At 42.2% G+C, this 20,962-nt stretch overlaps 1 protein-coding gene across 13 annotated transcripts in view; it reads right to left on the reverse strand.

The window, feature by feature from the left end:
- The window catches only part of ATXN1 (ataxin 1), a 280,037-nt gene that overhangs the window by 14,477 nt on the left and 244,598 nt on the right, over positions 1 to 20,962 (reverse strand). For 12 of the 13 annotated variants that reach the window (XM_073331975.2, XM_073331971.2, XM_073331974.2 and 9 more), the window contains one exon: positions 9,828 to 11,868. In XM_073331975.2, coding sequence (XP_073188076.1) covers positions 9,828 to 11,708 — 1,881 coding nt within the window. In that variant the 5' untranslated portion in view covers positions 11,709 to 11,868. Of the gene's footprint in view, positions 1 to 7,777; positions 7,810 to 9,827; positions 11,869 to 20,962 lie in introns of all 13 variants that reach the window. The other variant, XM_073331980.1, reaches the window with a different exon arrangement.

Consider the following 20,962-nt stretch of genomic DNA (forward strand, 5'->3'; position numbering starts at 1 on the left):
TTATATACCTCTATCATATCCCCCCTTAGTCTCCTCTTTTCCAACCTGAAAAGTCCTACCCTCTTTAATCTCTCCTCATATGGAACCCGTTCCAAACTCCTAATCATTTTAGTTGCCCTTTTCTGAACCTATTCTAATGCCAGTATATCTTTTTTGAGATGAGAGGACTACATCTGTACACGCTATTCAAGATGTGGGCGTACCATGGATTTATATAAGGGCAATAATGGTTATCGGTACCTCAGTCAAGCACAGTGTTGGAGACAGGGGTTTTAGTGCTGTCTTCCCTCTGGAAGTTCTTGGTGACTGTGATCTCGATGATGATGAGACAGACATGGAGGGTCCCTGTACAGGGAAGTTCTCTGTCCCTGGGTCCAAAGCCTGCTCCATCATTAATAATCTATAATTAATTTCCCTGGATCTTACTTTAAAAGAAGAGCAGATTTTATACTTGTTGGGAACGGCAGAGTCTCCCAAGCAACAAATGGAGTGAGAGTGCCTGTTACTAGCAGGGATTACTTCTCGACAAGAGAGGCACCGTTTAAATCCCGGGTAGCCCAGCATCCCTGACAGAAGAAAATTGTTCCAACCCCTCAATAGGGGAAAAAGAAAAAAACAAAAATGTATTATTTATTTATTTATGATAAGAAAAGTGGAACAAACGTTCCAACTAAAAGGTACTAAGCCAATTACTACTAAGAGCTAACTACAAAGCGAAAACACTAATAAAAAGAGGGAAACAGGTACAAAGCAAACAGTCACATGCTAGACTACATCTCTAGCCAAAGACACTTGAGAAGGAATGAAGGATGGTTCACCCACCCAGCCCTGTATAGCCTCTGTATGGGGCAGGAGGGTGTGTAGGGCGCATGTGTCAGCAGAACAGACACTGCTACCAAAAATCTCCAGTCAAAGGTGCAGGAACACACACACACCTGAAGTAGAGCACCAACAGGGGCACTATTCAAAGAACAACTCTGGTATCTTCCTGAATGTCAACCAAATGAATGTTTATAGGAAGACTAGTGTGGCTGGGGCACAGGAGAGAGAGAGAGGGGATGTGGGTTTTATTCCCAGCTCTGCCATTGGCCTGCTGGGTGACCTAGTACAGGTCAGTTAACTGCTCTCTGCCTCAGTTTCTCCATTTGAATAATAAGTATAATGATACTTACCCTCCTTGTACAATGGTTTGAGATTTGCAGACTTACAATCTAACTTATGGCACAATATTGATAACAGCTGTCATGAACTCACATTCCTCTAGTGTGATGCAGAGAGAGAGAGTGGTCTCTCTAAACCCTCCTTCCTTCTCCTCTCACATGTAAACCCTCCCCCAAATCCTGCTTCTCCTGTTCCATTATCTCCAAAAATGCCCTTTGTTCTATTTCAATTGCCCAAACACCAGCACATTGCTAAGCATATTGTTCCACTTCTCTGGCCTCCCCTTCTCTCCTCACTAGTCTATCCAAAATGCCGCTGCCACATTCATCTTCTCTTCCCACCTCTCCTCTCCCTTCTTGAAACTCACCATTGTCTTTCAGTCTTCCACATGCAGCTCAAGCTTCTCCTCAATACCCCGAGAAAACCTGCTATAATACAGAAATACAACCCCCTCCGACTGTACACCCAGAGTTGTTACCTACCATCCCACACTGGAACCCATACAGGGTATCATTAAACAGCTAAACCTATACTCATTGGGGACCCCATCCTGAAAGAAATTTTTCCTGAACCCCCCATTCTGGCCTCCAAACAACCTCCCAGTCTCTCCAAGCTCATTATCAGAAGCAAGCTCCCCACAGACCAGGACACACCAACTCAAAGCGGCACCAGACCCTGTGAGCACAACTTGCAGACATATCACCACTGCTACAGCAATCAATACCCTCAACAACACACCTTTCAAAATCCATAGGTCCTACACATGCCTATCACAACATGTGGTGTACCTCGTCCAGTGCACTAAATGCTCCAACAACAATTATGTGGGGGAAACCAGACAATCACTCCGCTCAGGAAAATGATAAAAGGCAAAAACACCCTATCACCCGTGGGTGAACACTTTCTGCAAAGCAATCACTATCTCAGTTCTCATCCTCAATGGAAATCTGCACAGCACTTTCAAAAGACGAGCCTGGGACCTTAAATTCATTAACTTTGCTAGACACTAAAAATCATGGACTGAACAGACACACTGGATTTATGGCTTATTACAACAATATATATAACCCACTAACAACCACCCTTCTTCATTTCCCCCCTATGACTGGAGGGGTGTTAACAGGCCATTTCACCTTCAATGGTCCCTTGAAACATGTGCTGACTACCTATGCTAAACAATCCATTCCACCTTGTATTTAGCTTTGACACTCTGAGTATGTTTCCCAGCCCTGAAGAGCTCTGTGTAGCTCGAAAGCTTGTCTTTCTCACCAATGGAAGTTGGTCCAATAAAGGATATTACCTCACCCACCTCATTTCTCTAATATCTTGGGACCAGCACAGCTACAATGCCAATGCATACAAAGACTTGTGACATTTCACAATGCTGTTTGGTAGTGGGGGAAGATAGCCAGGATCCTTTCAGTTCTCCCAAATACTTCTCTTCCACCCCAGTGGCATTGTCTTGCTGAGTAGGGCTGGAAGCAGCTCCCTCTGGAGCCTCAATTCCACCGCCACTGTTGTACAGAAAGGACAGCTTGAGAATGACGCAAGGTACTTTCTGCTCTCTTGGAACTCACTGTGCAGCCCTCCCAGCCCAATGAACCAAGGAGCCCCATTACATTTTGCTTAGATTTACGTTTCGCATACTAGGGTTTACACTGTAAATCCCTAATACGCAAAAGCAGACAGCTGCAGATTATGACTCTGTTGATTATGCCTAAATGAACTTCTTAGAACATTTATAAATATATACTATATACTTGTATGATTAGGCCAACGATTAGCATTTTAGAATTTCCCTAGGCACAGTATCTTCCTAACAGAGTAAGATGTATATAAAGAATTTTAAAAGATGCAGGTTACCGGCACTAGGCATGTGTTTCTTTTTTTAAAACAGTGCTGAAACATTAAAAGAACAAATGATCTGCTAGGTGCTACTGTAATTCAAATAATACGATGACAGGTCTGACAATACTTTTTAGACCAGTCTGTCAATAAAGAATTACAAACAACAACGAAGATGTTGGTTACACCTACAGTTTATCAATGGATTATGACTTGTGTCATAATGGTCCCTTCTGGCCTTAAACTCTATTAATCAATGAATTACAGATGGTATATACCAACCATTGCTACTTCATAATATAGAAAGTATTCCAGAGCCAAGGTTTTCAATGTTATATACAAGGAACTAAGTAAGTGTCTTGGTTTTCAACAGTGCTGAGGACCCCAGTAGCTTGTGATGACCTGAATGGAAGCTGCTGGTTGTACAGTGCATATCTAGATGTGGATCAACCGTCTGACTTTGAATCTACTAGTCTATTAGTTCTCTTTGATTTTACTACCTCGTCTCTATATCTTTCCTTCTTCTCTTCTGTTTCTGTTGGTCTTCTTTCATTTTCTCTCAAGATGCCCCATGTACTCTCCAAAGGGGTACTTCTTGTTCAGTGAAATGTACATCTGCTCACTGACTCCCATCTTCAGCTGTATGTAAGCAATGCTTGCATTACATGTCTAACTACTTTCTACAGAGTTTAATATGTAAGCATGTACTTAACATGTAATTCATTAAAACCACCCTCCAAAATTGCAGGTGGTGATCTTAAATAACAAAGATGGCAGGATGCTAACCACGGAGGTATTTCTGTGGTTCAGTAATGATGTTCAAACAAACAGGATATAGCTCTGTTAGAGATGGGACACATTTTAGAAAGAAGAAAACTAGGAACTGCCTCTGTTTTAGACAACTGCCTGTAAAAAAAAAAACCCTGGTTAAAAAGACAGCTGATTTTCATAAGCAATGAAACTTTAGTCCCTCCCCAAAGTGGGGCTTGAGTGAACATGTCCTGCATTTTTTGCTTGTGCATAAGGTTTTTTTAAAAAAGGTGACTCCATCTGAATCACCTGGCCTTGCTGTATTTTCTTAGGAGAGAAGCGAGACTCTTTTAAAAATCATGTCTCCATATTTCTAGGATTTAAACAATAAAGAAAATAAAATGTACGTCCCTCTTGAAGCACATCTGATGGTGCTGCTGAGATCCTTTATATCCCAGTGTTGTAAAAACCATTTGTGAAAACAGTCAAAACTTTTCAAGAGAGCCAAAGAATAACTTTGAACGTTTCATCTAAATGATTTAATCATTTTAATTCACAGTCTGACTCATTTTTTAGTGGAAGCAATTTCCGTTGTTCAGGAAACACACCCTGGCACTGGAATGCCTGTGATACACACTGTGAACGCCAATTTATATGAAATGTCATCCACATCACTCAGACTGCAGTGGATTTTACATAGCAACGCAGACATGGAAGAACTTTAGGTTTGCGGCTCATTGCTATAGTTCCTTTAACAAACAATGAAGTAGAAACTACCTAGTAAAAGGGCTGCAGCTGTTAATTTGTTGACTGAATGTCTACTTTCTGGTCAAGTTTCTTCCTCTGTTGTGTATTAAAGCCTGACTGAGCCACTGTACTTTGGCCACTTTTAATGGTCCCAAAGATCAGTCCAGCTACAAACATGGAACATGGAAAATAAAGGCACAAATGCCTTAAGATAATACGTGTCACACCATCATTCTCTGCTTATGCTGCTGTATGAGAGTCCAATCCTGGGAAGGACTGAGCACCCTCATCTTCCATTAAAGTCCATAAGGGTTCAGGGAGCTCAGCATCCCATAAAAGGGTGTAATTCACACAGTTCCAGAGAGGCAGTGGAAGGCTCTCTGCTCTCCGCCAGCCCAGTGCTGGGGCTGTGCAGAGGGGAGTGCTGCCTCTTCACTCTCTCCGTGCTGAGGAAGGGTGTCAGTGCAGAGCTGGTGTGGAGGACAGTAAATGGGAGTGAGCTGAGGAAGCTGATCAAGCTGGGTTAGCCTTACTTGGAGTCCCCCCCTGCACTGTCACTCCTCCTCTCCCCTTGAGGAGGAGGCAGGATATGAAAGGCAGCAGCCTGTGGGAAGAGTGTGGCAGCACCACCCCGAGGGAACTGTGCTGCCATGGGAGAAAGGGTCCAGCTTGCACTGCGAAAGCACTGGGTCTACACACACACACACACCTCTGCCCTTTGTGAGTCTCACAAGATGTGTGCAGACTCAAGACATCAGTGTTTCTGGAACATCAAATTCCCTGCCTGACCAAGAAGGGAAAACCCCCACCCCTCCGACCCAGGATAGAACAACTAGGAAAAAAGTCTGTAGGCTGAAAGTCAAAGAGTTTTCTGACCACCGTGGCAAAATCCTACACAGACTGAGTATCCGTCCCTCAGTTTAATTGGTTTGTATGTGGATTACAAATTTGTAATGCTTGACTGCTGTGGACCCAGGATACACAGGCCCTCCTTCTACCGGGCCCTTGTTATCAGTGATGGGTATGGTGGTTTCTGCTCCAACCTTTCAAACATGTGGGCCCTACAATACATTTCTTACCCAGTGACTTCTGGAATCTTAGTGCCACTGGGCTCTCCATACGCAGTCAGAAGAGTGGCATCCTGGAGAGAGAAACAATCCTAGCACAGATAGAGAGCTCTTCACAGATCTGTGATCCCAAACCTGACTAGCACTGGGGAATAACCAATGATTCACAAGGAAAGCAACTTCTGTTTGCCAGTGCCAGACAGGGCCTTGAGTGCTGCCCTTTCAGAAGCTAAGAGAACAGAGTAACAAATTTAAACATACAATATATAGCCTCCCTGTCACTCACAGGAATATACAATTACTGCCACTCAGACCAGAGAACAATGAAGTACCGATCACAGGAGCATATGGCAGAGAGCGCGCTCTATCTGTAGCTGAAAACATAGTCTAATTCCCTCTTATTTCTGTTGCCGTGTGCCAAGGCTAATTGAAAGTGGAGAGCAAAGCAACAGAAAGAGTGACTGATTTGTGTGCGCAGAAATAGATGGAAAGCTAGATTGGATGAAGCACTTAAAATATACTTAAGGGAACAATGCTACGCTGGCGCAGGGATGGACTTGATGACCTAATAGGGCTTTTCCATCTTGAATGTCTATAATTCTATTAAAAACCAGAGATGGTGAACGATGTGTTCATCATTTTCTTCCTTCTCTTTTTTTGAACTGTACTTTAGTTTCATCAGGAGACAACACTGCAGCACATTGTTCCATAACAATAATCAGGAACCAAAACCCTTTTTAAAAAAGCCAGCACTGTAGAAGAGTTATTTTGCTTCTACTGTGTGTATTGATCTAATGTAAGTACAGGTGAATTACTGTACACCTTCTGTTTCCTTCTAAGGCTGCTCCTTGCAGCAAGGAAAAAGACAGGCTATGATGATGTGTGTGCAGTTACCAGAGTAACATTAAGAATTATAAATGATGTTCCAAATCTTTAGGTCTTTTTTCAGACAAAACTCCCATTTGACACCAGGGTGACAAGGACTGCACAAAACAAAGTAAGGAAGGATCTCCAGGGTTGGTTCAATCAAAATAAATATAGGAAATGATATAATCATAATAGATTAGTGTGGTCAGACGGATTGAGCATGGTATTGGGAACCACAGATGCCAGATTTCTAAGGACAGCTCTTCCACTGAATTCCTGTGTGGCTCTGGGTAAGTTACTTAATCTTTTTTTTCCAGGTTTCCAAATCTACGAAGCAAGGATAAAAATACTTTACTACCTACTCCACAGATATGGTGCGAGGATTAGTTAATTTTTGTACAGACTCTGAAGATGCGAATTCACCATTACTCTAATTAGCTCCCAGAAGTCATCGGGAGGAGTATATTTAAATGACAGCTGATTGTAACAACATTATTTTAAGATTATATTAATACTCCATATTTTAAATTATACTAATATTATAATTAGGCCCCCAGAATACACTGGAGGGCGTATACATATAAATGAGAGCTAATTGTAAAAAAAAAAAATTACAGTCATAATACTTAATTATAATTAGCTCCTATTTAAATATACTCCCCCAATGTATTCTGGGAGTTAATATATATTCTACATATAAGAATATCAGAATGTGGGGCTGTTACTATTCTATATATATGTAGCAAGAATAACTTCTGTCCTCTCAACACAAAACTAAATCCTCTTCATATTGTAAATTTCCTAACAGTAATTGTTGTGTACCTACTAATGAGGTTAAAATGCTTTTAAATATCTAAGTTACACTGTGGATGAGGTCATCAGAGACTTCAGACACACAGATAAAATATCTCTCTAAACAGACAAATTCAAATCAGAGAATTACTTGCTGCTATACTGGGACATGGCTGATCTGGGAAGAGACCCAAGTTCTGGAATCTACAGGAAACCTAAATTAAACCCACATTTTAATCCTATCTCTACGTGACTCTTTCTGAATTCTGGAAGCATCCCTTGTGGGAAACACAGCTGGTGGAGTATTTTAACTGGGATGTCGTCAGCCGGATTCTTATAGGCTTCTTGAGAAGTTGACACTTCACTGGATGAGACTGTGTCTTGCAGTTTTGTTTTTATAGCCAGCAACTGAATATGCTTTCTACCAGATGATGGCACTCTATCCTTCTGCAAGGGAACTCTTCCCAGTGTGCAGCACAACACCACATTGGCTACACTGACATATCTGTGAACAAGACATGACATAAATGCTACCTACTAATTTGTACCTCTTCTGCTGGTGCAGAGACCAGTGGTTTGGCTGGAGAGGGAGAGAAATGAGAGCAAGATGAAAATTGCAGATGGAAAATTACTATCTTTGAAATCTCATTATTCTAAGCAACAATTTATAAACAAATTATAAAAACCGGTTCTGATCATGAAGCCGAAGAAGAGATGTGAGGCTCTAAGCCTACCCTGCAGTGATATCACTGAGGATTTGAAGGCTGTAAACGAAAAGCAATTCTGTGGATCCTCGTATGTCTCTTAAAGTGATACTCTTAATATAAAAACACACATAATAAAAAACCAATATACTTGCCTCCTTATATGGATTACTGAAAATACCAGAAGCCCCAATGCATAAATGGGAACACAACTGCACACCTAATTTGCATGCTCAGTTACCTGAGTGGCGGATCATATATAGGAACCTACTTGTATGCAGGCAGTTATGGAAGCATAGGCCTTGGATTGTTAAAACCAAAAGAATTTTAGAGCTCTAATTTACTCCTCAACATTGATGTCGTTTGTTTCCCTTCTACAACTCACTCATTTTGGAAAGCAATACTAAACCAGTTAGTTTCTGGTCCATCTCTCTTTGTGATTCTCACGGACCAGCCACCATTGTGCGGCGTCTGGGTTCTGAACACTGCAGAGAAATATTTAAAACCAAATCTAAACCACTTGCACTGAGATTTGTTTTGTTTTTCAAAAAATAACCCAAATACTTCTCTGAACTAAACTGCTATCTAATTGATCTAATCTATTCCCCTGCTCATCACTGCGGAATCTGAGCTACTTGGATACTGGGCAGTATCAAATTAACTAATTATGACCATTGAACTCTGGGGCCGAAAGGCCCTTTGCAAAGTTACAATTTCCTTCTTTACAATGCAAGCCAGTATGACGCAAAGTGAAGAAGTGTGGGTAGCCTAGGTTCTGGGATAATTTTTCTTTTAACATTTCCCTTGAATATACACAGCGTGAGAGCTATGCAGCATTTAAACGACTCATAACCAAAATCTGAATGAAACTCTGTGTAGCATTTCAGTGCCTTCACTGTGTGAGTGAAAGCATTCCAAGAGAGCTTCAAATTTCAAGCCATGGAAATTCACAGCCTTGTCCCCTCTTTACCCCTCAGAGACAGTTTTTCATTCGAGACTGAACGGTACTGGAGCCTTCTGAAGCAGGAATCAGGCAAAACTAAAAATCAACTGTCCGAATGAAAAGCATATACTTTTCTGAGGTTTAAACTGAGTAATTTTACATTTTAATACCACTAGGATCATGGCTCAGATTTGATCCTTTCTTTGGGTCCTCTAGTTATAAAGTACAATGCGGCCTGTTCCCAGTACTATCACTGCCTACAGTCCCAGTGCATAGGGCAATGAATTAGACACTCAGAAACCTGGATTCTATTCCTGTGTCTGGCACTGACCTGCTTTGTGACCTTGGGCAAATCCCTTCTGTGCTTCTGCTTCCCCTGCCGTCCTTTGTCTGTCCTGTCTATTTAGATTGTACACTATTCAGACCAGGGACCATTCTTTTACTATGTGCAGTGCAGCTCTGATGTTGGTTGGGACCATCTGGCATTATCCTAATACAAACAAGTAATAGTACTAATGCCTACAGATTTGCAATATGTTCTGGGTTGTTGAGCTAACAATTTGAAACAAGTACACAAATGATTCCTTCCCCCAAGCATAGTCAAACCATAAGATGATTCTCCTCTTTTCCCAGCATTACTCTGGTGTAACTCCACTGACTTAAACTGAGTTTAAACTGGTAGTGAGAGGAGAATCAGGTCCCGTAGTTTCCCAAAACAAGATCTACCATTGCATAAAATGGGCCTGATTTATTCCTGGTATAACTCCACTGGCACCATACAAGGGGTGACTTTGGGCCATGAGATCTAACGTGGCGTGCGCTGTTAGGTGTGTGCCAGATGAAGAATTAAGAACAAAACTCCCTCTTGCAAGGCGCCATAAGGTAAGTTGTTTCCAGGAAGATAAAATTGGTATCTTTCCACCTATGCCCACAATTTGCAATGCTCGTTACCTGTGCTCGATGCTCTCCAACTGCAAACTGTATCACAGCAATGCCTGGGTTATGGCTGTCTTCAATCCTCTCCACTGTGCTGGAGTCTATTTTCAGGTCATTGCTAATTTCTGCACTCTGTATAAAGTCTTCTGTTTTTAAGTCCTCTACTTTCTTCAGCTCCCCATTGGCCAACTGAATGATTGACCCTTTCATGAAGTAAGGAGGCAGTGTAGGAGGAGCTGCCGTTGGAGAAGCTACAGACTGCACCACCGGGAGGTGGATCTGGGCCTGCACCACGGCTGCCTGGTAGGCTGGCTGGGTTGCTAGCGCCTCAGCACTGAAATTCTCACTCTTAGGAATGGCGGTAGTGACAAATGCATGAGGCACTGCTGCAAACTGGGGAGATGAAGTGACTATAGCAGGTGCTACTCCTGATGATTCAACGTCTGCATTGCCAACTGGTATAAGCAGTGGCTGGGTGCCAGGGATCACCAGGTGCTGTGGCAGGTTTCCAGGGTAACCAATCGCTTGCTGCTGACTGCTCAGATAACCGATTACCGGTGGCTGGGTCCCGGCATAGAAGGCTGTTGCAGGCAGTCCAACAGGGAGTTGCTCTGAGGCGTTGTGGGTGGTCTGAATGACAGTGTGGGGGGACAGCGTGGCGACCGCTTTCACCCCCTCATGGCCCATAGTCTGTTGCGGAGATAAAGCATAGGACCTGTGGGCTGGCTTTCCTAAATGCAGATTTCCCTTGTCGTTGAGGACTGAGGGAGGAGTTTCTCTGTTGGTGGCCTGCTGTATCTCCATCTCCGTAATAGGTGTGCTGCTGTTTGGTACAACCATAACAGAGGCCCGGATGCCTGAGGAATCCCGTGCACTGTACTCGGCAGGACTCGAGTGCACCACGACATGTCTGGTCTCATAATGATGAGGAGCTGGTTTATTGCCTGCTTTGACTAGACTCACATCTCCAGAGGGCGAGAGGCCATACCTCCTGCTTTTCTCGATCTCTCCATTCAGTATTTCCTTCGCCTGCATTGCCTGCAGCCTGCTGCTCTCAGCTTTCTTGGTAGGATCCCTCGTGATGAAGTGGCCCCCGGAGTCCGAGTATTGCACCACCACTTGGGAGGAGGGGCCGAGGGTGAGGGTGTGTGGAATCGCCGTTTGGTGGGGATGCAAATGGACTGGGATGGTTGGAGGAGACACATTTCTGACTGTGCTCTGGGGAGAGCTGGAAATGTGGACATACTGGTTTTGCTGGGTCGGTGGAGGAGACCCTGCTGCAATCAATCCAGGTGTCCTGACTAGATGCTGCTCAACTTTGTGCCCCTGCTGACTTAAGCTACTCATGCTGGCCAGGAAAGTGGAATAAGCCTCCAGCTGGGAACGCTGGGATGGAGTGGTTGCAACAGCAGAGGCAGAGGCTGCCGCACAAGTTGCGGAACTGGCTGTCGGGGAAATCAACTGGGAGGGGATGAATCCGGCGTATGGTCCACTGTACGGGGGCCCAACGAACTGGAAAGTGTGCTGCAGGTGCGTGTACTGCACCGGGGATACAGGCGTCCCTGACTGTGAGAGTGCGGGCGAGTACACTGTGGGAAGTGTTGTTGAGACTGGAACGGACCTGGGAGCACTCGGCGGGGAATAGTCCATTCCTGTAGACGGTGCTTTGTGTAAACCCTGCTGTAAACCAATCTCCACTGAACTCCCTCCAGGCCTGTGCCTTCCCCCCATGCTGCTCTGGCTGCTGGGTGTACTGGTGAGCCATGTTAAGTTGTCTGTGCGGTGGTTTTCGTTTGACAGAATCACTGGCTTCACCTCGGACGGCAGGCTGGTGGTGGGGATTTCTCGCTTTTTGGGCGGCAGGCATTCGTTGCTCCTCTCTTGGTTGGATTTCATCTTTCGCCGTCCCCCCTCCACTGTTCTTGCTTCACTGTCTGGCTGGTTCTGATTTCAGTCTGATAAATGGAAAGTCACATTTGATTTCTGAAGGGGATCCAGTGACTTCATGAGGAATCATCTCCCTGTGAGCACAATGCTCCAACAGCTGCTCTGGATTCTGGAACGAGAAAGAGGGGGAAAAGGGAAACCAAAATATTAGCACTGGAGAAAAAAAAAACTCTCTACAAAATTAAGACCAGACCTTTAGTGCTGCATGCACTCCAAGGATTCATTTATTGCTATACTGTAAAAGCAGCTAAACACTGGACAGATCAGTTAACAACACATCATGAAAAATATTAAGACATTAGACAAATCAAAACTCAAAGTACATAATTTTCAGTAGTTAACAGTGACAACTTATTTTGTAACACCTGGAGGTGCCTTCTTTCTTCCTGTGTGAAAACGGCTTGTGTTTTCAAAATATGTATTTCATTCTCCTTCTCTCTCACCCTCCAACCCCCACAAATGATTGTATGATCCACCATAGTGTGTTTTACAGCATGGGATCACTGCATTATCTCGCACTACATGACAGGGAGATCTGAAGAACACACATGGAAAATATTTACATTAGCAACAAGTAGCTGTTAGCAGTGTATAAGTAAGGTGCATTACTTCTCAACTCTTATGCCCTGGAGTCACCACCAGTGACTTCATTTCGCTTCAGTCTGCACAGCAAACACATCAGTTATCTTGTTTTCTCTCCCCTCATGCCACAGCTCATTACAATGAGACACAAGTGCCCTTCAACTACTAGCATGGCATTAAACCTCAGCCAAGCCATTTATTTACAGCAGTAGCATAAAGCCAAAGGTGGCTGGGAGCCAGATTTCTCATGAGGTTTTTGGTGCTTTTTGAGCCCCCTGTGCTACTGGCCACTCACAGGAAAGTGACCATGTAGATCTCTACTCTGGAAAAATGATTGGTTGCCGCTTATCTGCCTGCACAGGTTAAACTGTACCAACACGTTTAAAACTATAAACCAGGATGATGACCCTAGACTTAGTTCCTACTGGATCATATTCCCTTGTTTCCTAGCAACCAATGAACTATGAGGCACAGCTGCTGTATGTAACAAACAGATTTCCACTAGTGCAGGGACAAAGTCAATGGGAATTGCTCTCTAACAAGAAGCAGATTAAATATTCCTCCTAGGAGCCACAGCTCGAGTTGAGGATTTCATAGCCAAGAAGCAGAGCACCAAAGTTCAGATCAGAATTTGGGTCTGAATGTTCCCAGAGTTCAGAGATGTACGAGTCTGTCCCTTCCTGTTAAGAGAGAATGTAGGCCACCAGCAAACTTGGATGCCAATCTGAATTTACCAAAATTGCAGGGTGTGGGGTTCTAATTTGCGCCCATCTTAAGAGCAGAGATAACAGGAACCCAAAGGCTCATAATTTTATATAGGGTTTAAGCAAAATGTCATCTCTTCCCTCTGCTCTAGCTAGAAGACTATTTTTGCCATCCTTGATATAGGGAACAAAGTGTCTCTAATTCTTTCATTACCTGCTAAAGAAAATACTCAATAATTCATTACTCTGCTAGACACTAAAAATCATGGACTGAACAGAGACACTGGATTTATGGCTTATTACAACAATCTGTATCCCCCTAACCCCCCTTTTTGTCAGGTGACTGCAGAGGTGTTAACGGGTCACTCTGCCTTGACTGGTCCTGTACTATCTGTGCTAACTACTTATGCTAAACAATCTGTCCCACCCCTAGCTTTGAGGCTTGATGTTTCTTCCCCAGACCTGAGGAAGAGCAGCTCTGTGTGGCTCGAAAGCTTGTTTCTCTCACAAACAGAAGTTGGTCCAATAAAAGATATTACCTCACCCACCTTGTCTCTCTAAAGAAAATAATGTCACACCAGTCAATAATGTCAATCCCGACTTTTTTTTTTTTTTATATAGTCACAGTATTTTCTCCCAGATATCATGAACTCCTGCTTGCCTTGTTTTATAATTAAAACTTTACAGAAAATAAAACTCTTCTCATGCCCTTCCAGCCATTGTTTGGCATCTGTACTGCTAAATTGTTTTTTTAAAGATATGCAAGGGTGGGCGTTCAGAAATCTTATTCCTCACACTCAGAACATAATTTCTTACGAGAGAGAGAGAGAGAGAGAGAGAGAGAGAGAGAGAGAGAGACAGACAGACACACACACAAGTCAGAGCATCGCTTAGTGGAAACTGATGATGTAACAGACATTAAATGTGACCACTACATATGAGTAATAGTTTTCTTATCTCACAGCAAATAATATTCCTTTTATATCCCCTACCTTCATTGCTTTGGGTCTAGTACAAAGCATAGAACAATAAACCTGCTGTACAACTCTTGCATAATATTTTGGAGACATTGCAGACTGAGATTAAATCTCGCTTTAAGGCCATCATGTGGATTTATGTGCCCAAATTTGAGGTGCCTTCAAGATATTAGAATCTTATGGGGGAAATTTTAAAGTATGCTATGGTCCAGGGCAGTCTCCTTTTCAAGTTGATTATTCCATTTCTGAAAATTTTAAAATCGAAAATAAACAACCACCAGCATTAGTTGCATAGCCCCTACATAAATACTAATTGTTGTGCTTCTCCATTGCTGTTTTTATAGCAATAATTACTGCTAGGTAGAACTAAGATGACATTGGCAGGTGGACAAGTTATTTGTAGGTTTCAGAGTTCTTGAACAAAAGCAGCTATATTAGCTTCAGTTCTCTGCCAAACCCAGGCAAAAATACTGCTGCGAGGGACAGCGTGGTCTCCAGTGCTTACAGCAGCGGATGGAAGTCAGGCCTCCTGGGTTTTATTCCAACCTGAGCGCTGACACTGATTTGCTGCCAGATTGTGGATGACTCACTTAAAAATTCTCTCTCTCAATTTGTCCATGTGTAAAACAGGTATAGTACAACAGTCCTGAGAGGCTTTGTTAATTCTTGAAAGCTCTTTAAATACTCACCAAGTATTATTTATGATGATGATGATGTTAGGAAGAAAGGGACAACATTTGAAGGAGAAAAAATGGCTTTTAAGTGACTATATTAAAGAATATGCAAAGCTTAAAAAAATAATTTCTTGAGAGCGCCTTTTCAGACACAGTTCCACGCACAATACAAGCTGATACGCCCAGCTACAAGGACTTGCCAGTGAGCCAGGGAAATCTATTACTACTGTGACTCAGTAGGAATTTTAGCTAAATAAAGACAGGCAAGAATCAACAGCCCCTTTATTTGTAAACAGCCAATTATCAACAGCTTTTGCATTGAATTTCTGCAAAATGATGGATTTCTGATGATGAGGGGAAAAACATAAATGAGTCCTACGTCATTTAAAAGGTCACCTGGAGTCTTACCAAACCTTTTGTGATCAACCTAGTGTTGACTTTGTAATAAGATCTGAAACCTGACGAATTTTAAATGGTTGCGTGGTTTCGTTTTGGTTTTTTTGCAAATATTTCATACAATTCTGCTCTTAATCAGTGGCAACAAAAGGGCTTCCCATAATGTCCAGGTTCTGGAGAATGGAGGACAAACAAGCTAACAGAGGGAAAGAACAAAATATTAATAGAAAGGAGATTCCAAGTGAAATGTAAATATTGGCCAAAATTCTCAAACCTGGCTACTTCTAACTCTTATCATATAGACAAGCGACAGGATCCTCAGAAATGGTAGGCACCCACTGAATCAAAAATCAGCCCTCTTTTACTTAGGTGTTTCCAATGGAGTTGTAAGCTTTGGCCTAATATTTTAAGTATAATTTCAATCACAACCACAAGGATAGAACGGGGCCTGTTTGGGCAAAGTGAAGAGGGCAAAAGGACCGCCCAAAGGGATGAGGTAGAGGATGAAGTTAATTCCTTCTTCACTTGTTATCCTAGAGTCACATTTCCATCCTGCTTGCACCCCTAGGTATGGCTTTGTTTAACATTTATTATTTACATGTTTACTTTTCTGGATCGTAAGTCATTCCCGACTCCTAGATTTCCTTTTCTCATTGAGCTTGAGAGTTTTCAATCAGAATTTGAAGGACGTGTAAAACAGCAATAAACACTGGATGATCATTACTGTGTGTGTGTGTAAGGCTGAGGAGGTAAAGGGGACAGAGGAGATTGGCAAGAACAGCTGGACTTTGATATCCCTGGCAGCTAGTGCACATGGAACATTGCTGAAGTGTCTGGGTAGCCAGTGCTGGCTGGCGGCCTGCCCACAATCAAATTCCTGGAAAGGCTCAAGTTGGAGGAGTCCCCATCTAGGTCTGTGCGGGTCCCAAATGGATTGTTCAGTAGGGCTCAGAATATGCACTTTCATGCTAAATTGTAATCTGTTTCCACAAAGGCCTCAACACATCTACCTACCAGAATGGTATTTGCATAGTTATTTTTCTAATGAATGTAAAGCTCATGAAAAGAGCCTGACTGATATTTATGGAAACCGAAATCCTTTCTATATCGATATAGTAGGTCCACCAAGGGCCGTAATAGCAATACAAGCTTCCCTTAATGCCTTGACAATATGCTTTATCCCTGACATAAAAAACCACCTCTGTGGGCCGGAGGGGAGTTCAGACTCCGTGAGCCAGATTTTTTAAGGCATTTAGGTGATTAAGGATGTAGATACATGTCTAGTGGGATCTGCAACTCCCACTAGGAATTAGGCCCTGTGGCACTTTTGAAAATCCCACTGTGCTCCTAACTGAATCTTTAGGTATCTAATTGCCTTTACAAACGTGGCCCCATGTCCTAGTCTTTCTGCTGAGACTGCTAACGAGGGTATCAGGTAGTACCAATCTTATGCACTAGAAATAGGACTGAGGCCACAAGCTCATTTTCACATCGGCCACAGAACAGTCATCAAAGGAGAACAACTTTCAGTCATCAACCTAAGATGTATTCACAACAGCCTACAAGAGAGGAAAGGCCCTGGAGACCCCATCCTGGTAATACACGTTATTACCAGTTTTTAGTACTGCATTTTCCCACACAAGCCACGACTGGCGGTTTCACTCACCAAGCAAGTCAATACACAATGCACTGCCTGCTGCCAGTCACCATGTTCTGTCAGACAAGTGCAGAGCAATTCAATTTGATCCCACTTAATAATCAAACCATGCATTGAAAAGACAGACCCTTGAATCAAAGTGTGGCACAACTTTGTCATGGTATGCTGTATACAGCCCTGCCGAATTAACTGCACACCCCATCAATGTTGTCCAGAACACCTATTAGACAAGCAAGGCTTGAGCCTGCAAAGTAGCGAGCACGCTCAACTCCCATTGAAGTCAACAGGAGAAGAGACAAGTCAGCCACACACCTCAGAAGCTCAGCATCCTGCAGGTTTGGGCTTGTGTAGATCAGAAGATGGCCAAGTTGCGGACAACTCTGCAGCTACGTTCTGATTCTCAGATCTATACGCCAGCTTTCACCAAACTCTACACACTAACATCTGCCAGCTACATATTCATAGTTGTAACTGGCACAGATTTCATTAGCTTTGCCATGTGTAGCTTAGTGCCGACCAACAACAGCGACTTAAGTTTATGGTTCAATCCTACCAATTTCACAGTTCTCTGGCAGATTTCCCAGGAGGGCCAGCTGCAGCGATCCATTAACAAGAAACATAAAAAAATGCTGACAAAATTTGAAAATCTTTTCCCAGAACTAAAAGATTCCTGATCAACACTTGTCTCTGCATGAAATTGTCCACTGTGGTGTTGACACTTAGTACACTTTTGAGAATCCACCATAGCAAATTGATACCATTTTTGCTGAGTGAGCAACAAGTACCCTCCCCATCAGATCAGATATCCTGTGCTCCATATAAAAAGCAACTGATATAAGCCAACTTGAAGCAGGAGAGCATTGGATGTGAGCTATCCAATAGCTCAATGATGCATCAATATTTTATGATGTGTGTGTGTGTGTCTGTGTGTGTACACGTGCGCATGTATGGGGTCAGAGTTGTGATTAGCTGATGATTTAGGGAACGCAATCTCCAAAGGGAGTGAGTGGCAGTATATTCACAACACTGGACTGCCATGTTTTCCAGCTGAGTCATTCACTTATTTTATGACATTTATAAATGTGTGTCACAGAAAGATTATTTAGAAAACAATGTTAATGCAAGAGAACACTGTCACAGGATAACTGTCTGCTCCTGTTACCTACGTGCTGAATTTGTTGAGATGAAGGTGAGATCTTTATTTTCTAAGCAGGGCATATTTATCCTGTGGCAATGTTCTACTACAATTACTTTAGTTATGTAGACTTAATTATCTCATATGATGGATGTTGGTGAGCTGCACAAGAGTGACAGTTACTCACTGTGCTATTATTAACTTGCTGCATTATGATTAATTTAGAGGTGGATTTAACTTTCAAAAGTTTGCAGATTTCCCAAGTCATTTTACTTGGGCATTATCACATAACCCTGTACCTCTGTGCACAAGGAAAAGATGCTCCCTCCTTCCCCCCCACAGAGTTATGAATAATCATGCAATGAGTTTTGAAGGCAGCAACAGAAGAACACACCTATCTGTGCATAGATTTAGACATGCAGCCACATGTCTATTGCACTGTAATTTTATACTGCCATTTTCAAATATTATTAGCATGGATTCTTAGCCGTACATTCTCTGAGTCCTTACTCTCACATTTCTCATGTCAAAGCCCTTAACAAATGTTAAAACTTCCTTTCTGGAATGTTTTGCACTGAGTTACTTTGGAGCAAAGCTTGTTCTCTGCACACAGGCCGAGTAAGCAAGTTGTGAAGGGATTGTGTTCTCTCCAGCTATGTCTACACTATAGCTTATGTCGGAATAATTTATGTTGCTAGCTGGGGTGAATAAATCACCCCTTCTGCTGCTCAGGGGGCTGGAGTAGTTAAGCCAACAGGAGAGCTCTCTCTCACTGGCGTAGAGCAGCTACATTAGAGAGCTTACAGCGGTGCAGTTGCATCAACGCAACCTTAGGACTGTAAACTCTAGTGTAGCCATGCCCTTCCAAAGCTACAGAGCCACTCCACAGCAACTGCTGCAGACTAAGGGCTGCAGTAATGTCTCCCCCTCCACTTCACAGGCACCATCCTCACTGGAGTCCCCAGAAATTCCCTGCAAATTCCACAGTACTGCCAATCCCAGGCATTCAAAAGTCATGGAATCAAGCCCCTACAAAAAACACGAGATTGGCTTAAAACTCATGAGATTTTTTTTTTAAATTATACATTTTAGGTCTTTTTATTAGCCTTCCTGTGTTTGAACCTTTAGGGTTCTCATGCTCCTGCTTTGAGGGCTAGAAACTTACTTTTTCTTTTAAATGAAAGCTGAGATTCCCATGTAAACTTCTGAGTCCAGGAGCTGGGGCATTAAAAAAAACAACTCAAAATATTGCAAGACTTGGGATAAAACTGTGAGAGTGGGCAACACTGATAAGAAAGGAGGCCTCATCCAAGCAAGGGGGTACGGACTCCAAGGCTCTCCAATCCTGTGGAGAATGAAGCAGCACTATTCATCAGTTAGTAAAGGCCTCAATGTACGCTTTTTGGGGTACAAACTGGGTCTAACTAGGAGTATGTGAACTGCATACCACAACCTCTAGGAACTACTGTAAACCCAAAGAACTGGATAACTACACATATGGCTTTCCACTGTATTGGAATCCACCTAGCAAATAGAGAAACAGATACTGTACATCCACTAATTCTCCTAGGATAAGCATCTATAGCTTTAAATTAGGGGTGACCATTAATCGCAGTTAACTCACGTGATTAACTAAAAAAAATTAACCGCGAGTGATTAATTGCGCTGTTAAGCAATAATAGAAATCATTTGAAATTTATTAAATATTTTTGGATGTTCTTCTGCATTTTCAAATATATTGATTTCAATTACAACTCAAATACAAAGTGTACAGTGTACTTTATATTTTTGATTACAAATATTTGCACTGGAAAAATGATAAACAAAAAATAGTATTTTTCAGTTCACCTCATACAAGTACTGAAGTGCAATCTCTATCAGGTTTTTTTGTCACATAACTGCACTCAAAAACAAAACAATGTAAAACTTTAGAGCCTACAAGTCCATTCAGTCCTATTTCTTGTTCAGCCAACCACTCAGAGAAACAAGTTTGTTTACATTTACAGGAGATAATGCTGCCCACTTCTTAATTACATCACCAGAAAGTGAGAACAGGTGTTCACATGGCACTGTTGTAGTTGGTGTTGCAAGATATTCCATGCTGATGATGCTCGTTAAAAATATAATGCATTAATTAAATTTGTGACTGATGAGAATTGTATGTCTCCTGCTCTGTTTTACCTGCATTCTCGGATAAACAGCAGTTATAGCAGTTTTGGATGATGATCCAGCACATGTTCATTTTAAGAACACTTTCACTGCAAATTTGACAAAACGCAAAGAAGATACCAATGTGAAATTTCTAAAGATAGCTACAGCACTTGACCCAAGATTTAAGAATCTGAAGTGCCTTCCAAAATCTGAGAGGGATGAGGTGTGGAAGACATGCTTTCAGAAGTCTTAAAAAGAGCAACACCCTGATGCGGAAACTACAGAACCCAAACCACCAAAAAAGAAAATCAGCCTTCTGCTGGTAGAATCTGACTCAGATGATGAAAGTGAACATGCTGCACTACTTTGGATCACTATCGAGCAGAACCCGCCTTCATCATGGACCCATATCCTCTGGAATGGTGGTTGAAGCATCAAGGGACATATGAATCTTTAGCGCATCTGGCATGTAAATATCTTGTGACACCGGCTACAACAGTGCCTTGCAAACACCTGTTCTCACTTTCAGGTGACATTGTAAACAAGAAGCAGGCAGAATTTTCTGCAAATGTAAACAAACTTGTTTGTCTAAGCGATTGGCTGAACAAGGAGTAGGACTGATTGGACTTGTAGGCTCTAAAGTTTTACATTGTTTTATTTTTGAACCCAGGGTTTTTTTTGTATACAATTCTACATTTGTAAGTTCAACTTTCATGATAGAGATTGTACTACAGTATTTGTATTAGGTGAATTGAAAAATACTATTTCTCTTGTTTTTTACGGTGCAAATATTTGTAATAAAAAATATAAAGTGAGCACTGTACACTTTGTATTCTGTGTTGTAATTGAAATCAGTATATTTGAAAATGTAAAAATCATCCACAATATTTAAATAAATGGCATTCTATTATTGTTTAACAGCGCGAT

The sequence above is a fragment of the Lepidochelys kempii genome, chromosome 2, assembly GCF_965140285.1.
Source record: "Lepidochelys kempii isolate rLepKem1 chromosome 2, rLepKem1.hap1, whole genome shotgun sequence".
Taxonomy (NCBI): Eukaryota; Metazoa; Chordata; order Testudines; family Cheloniidae; genus Lepidochelys; species Lepidochelys kempii.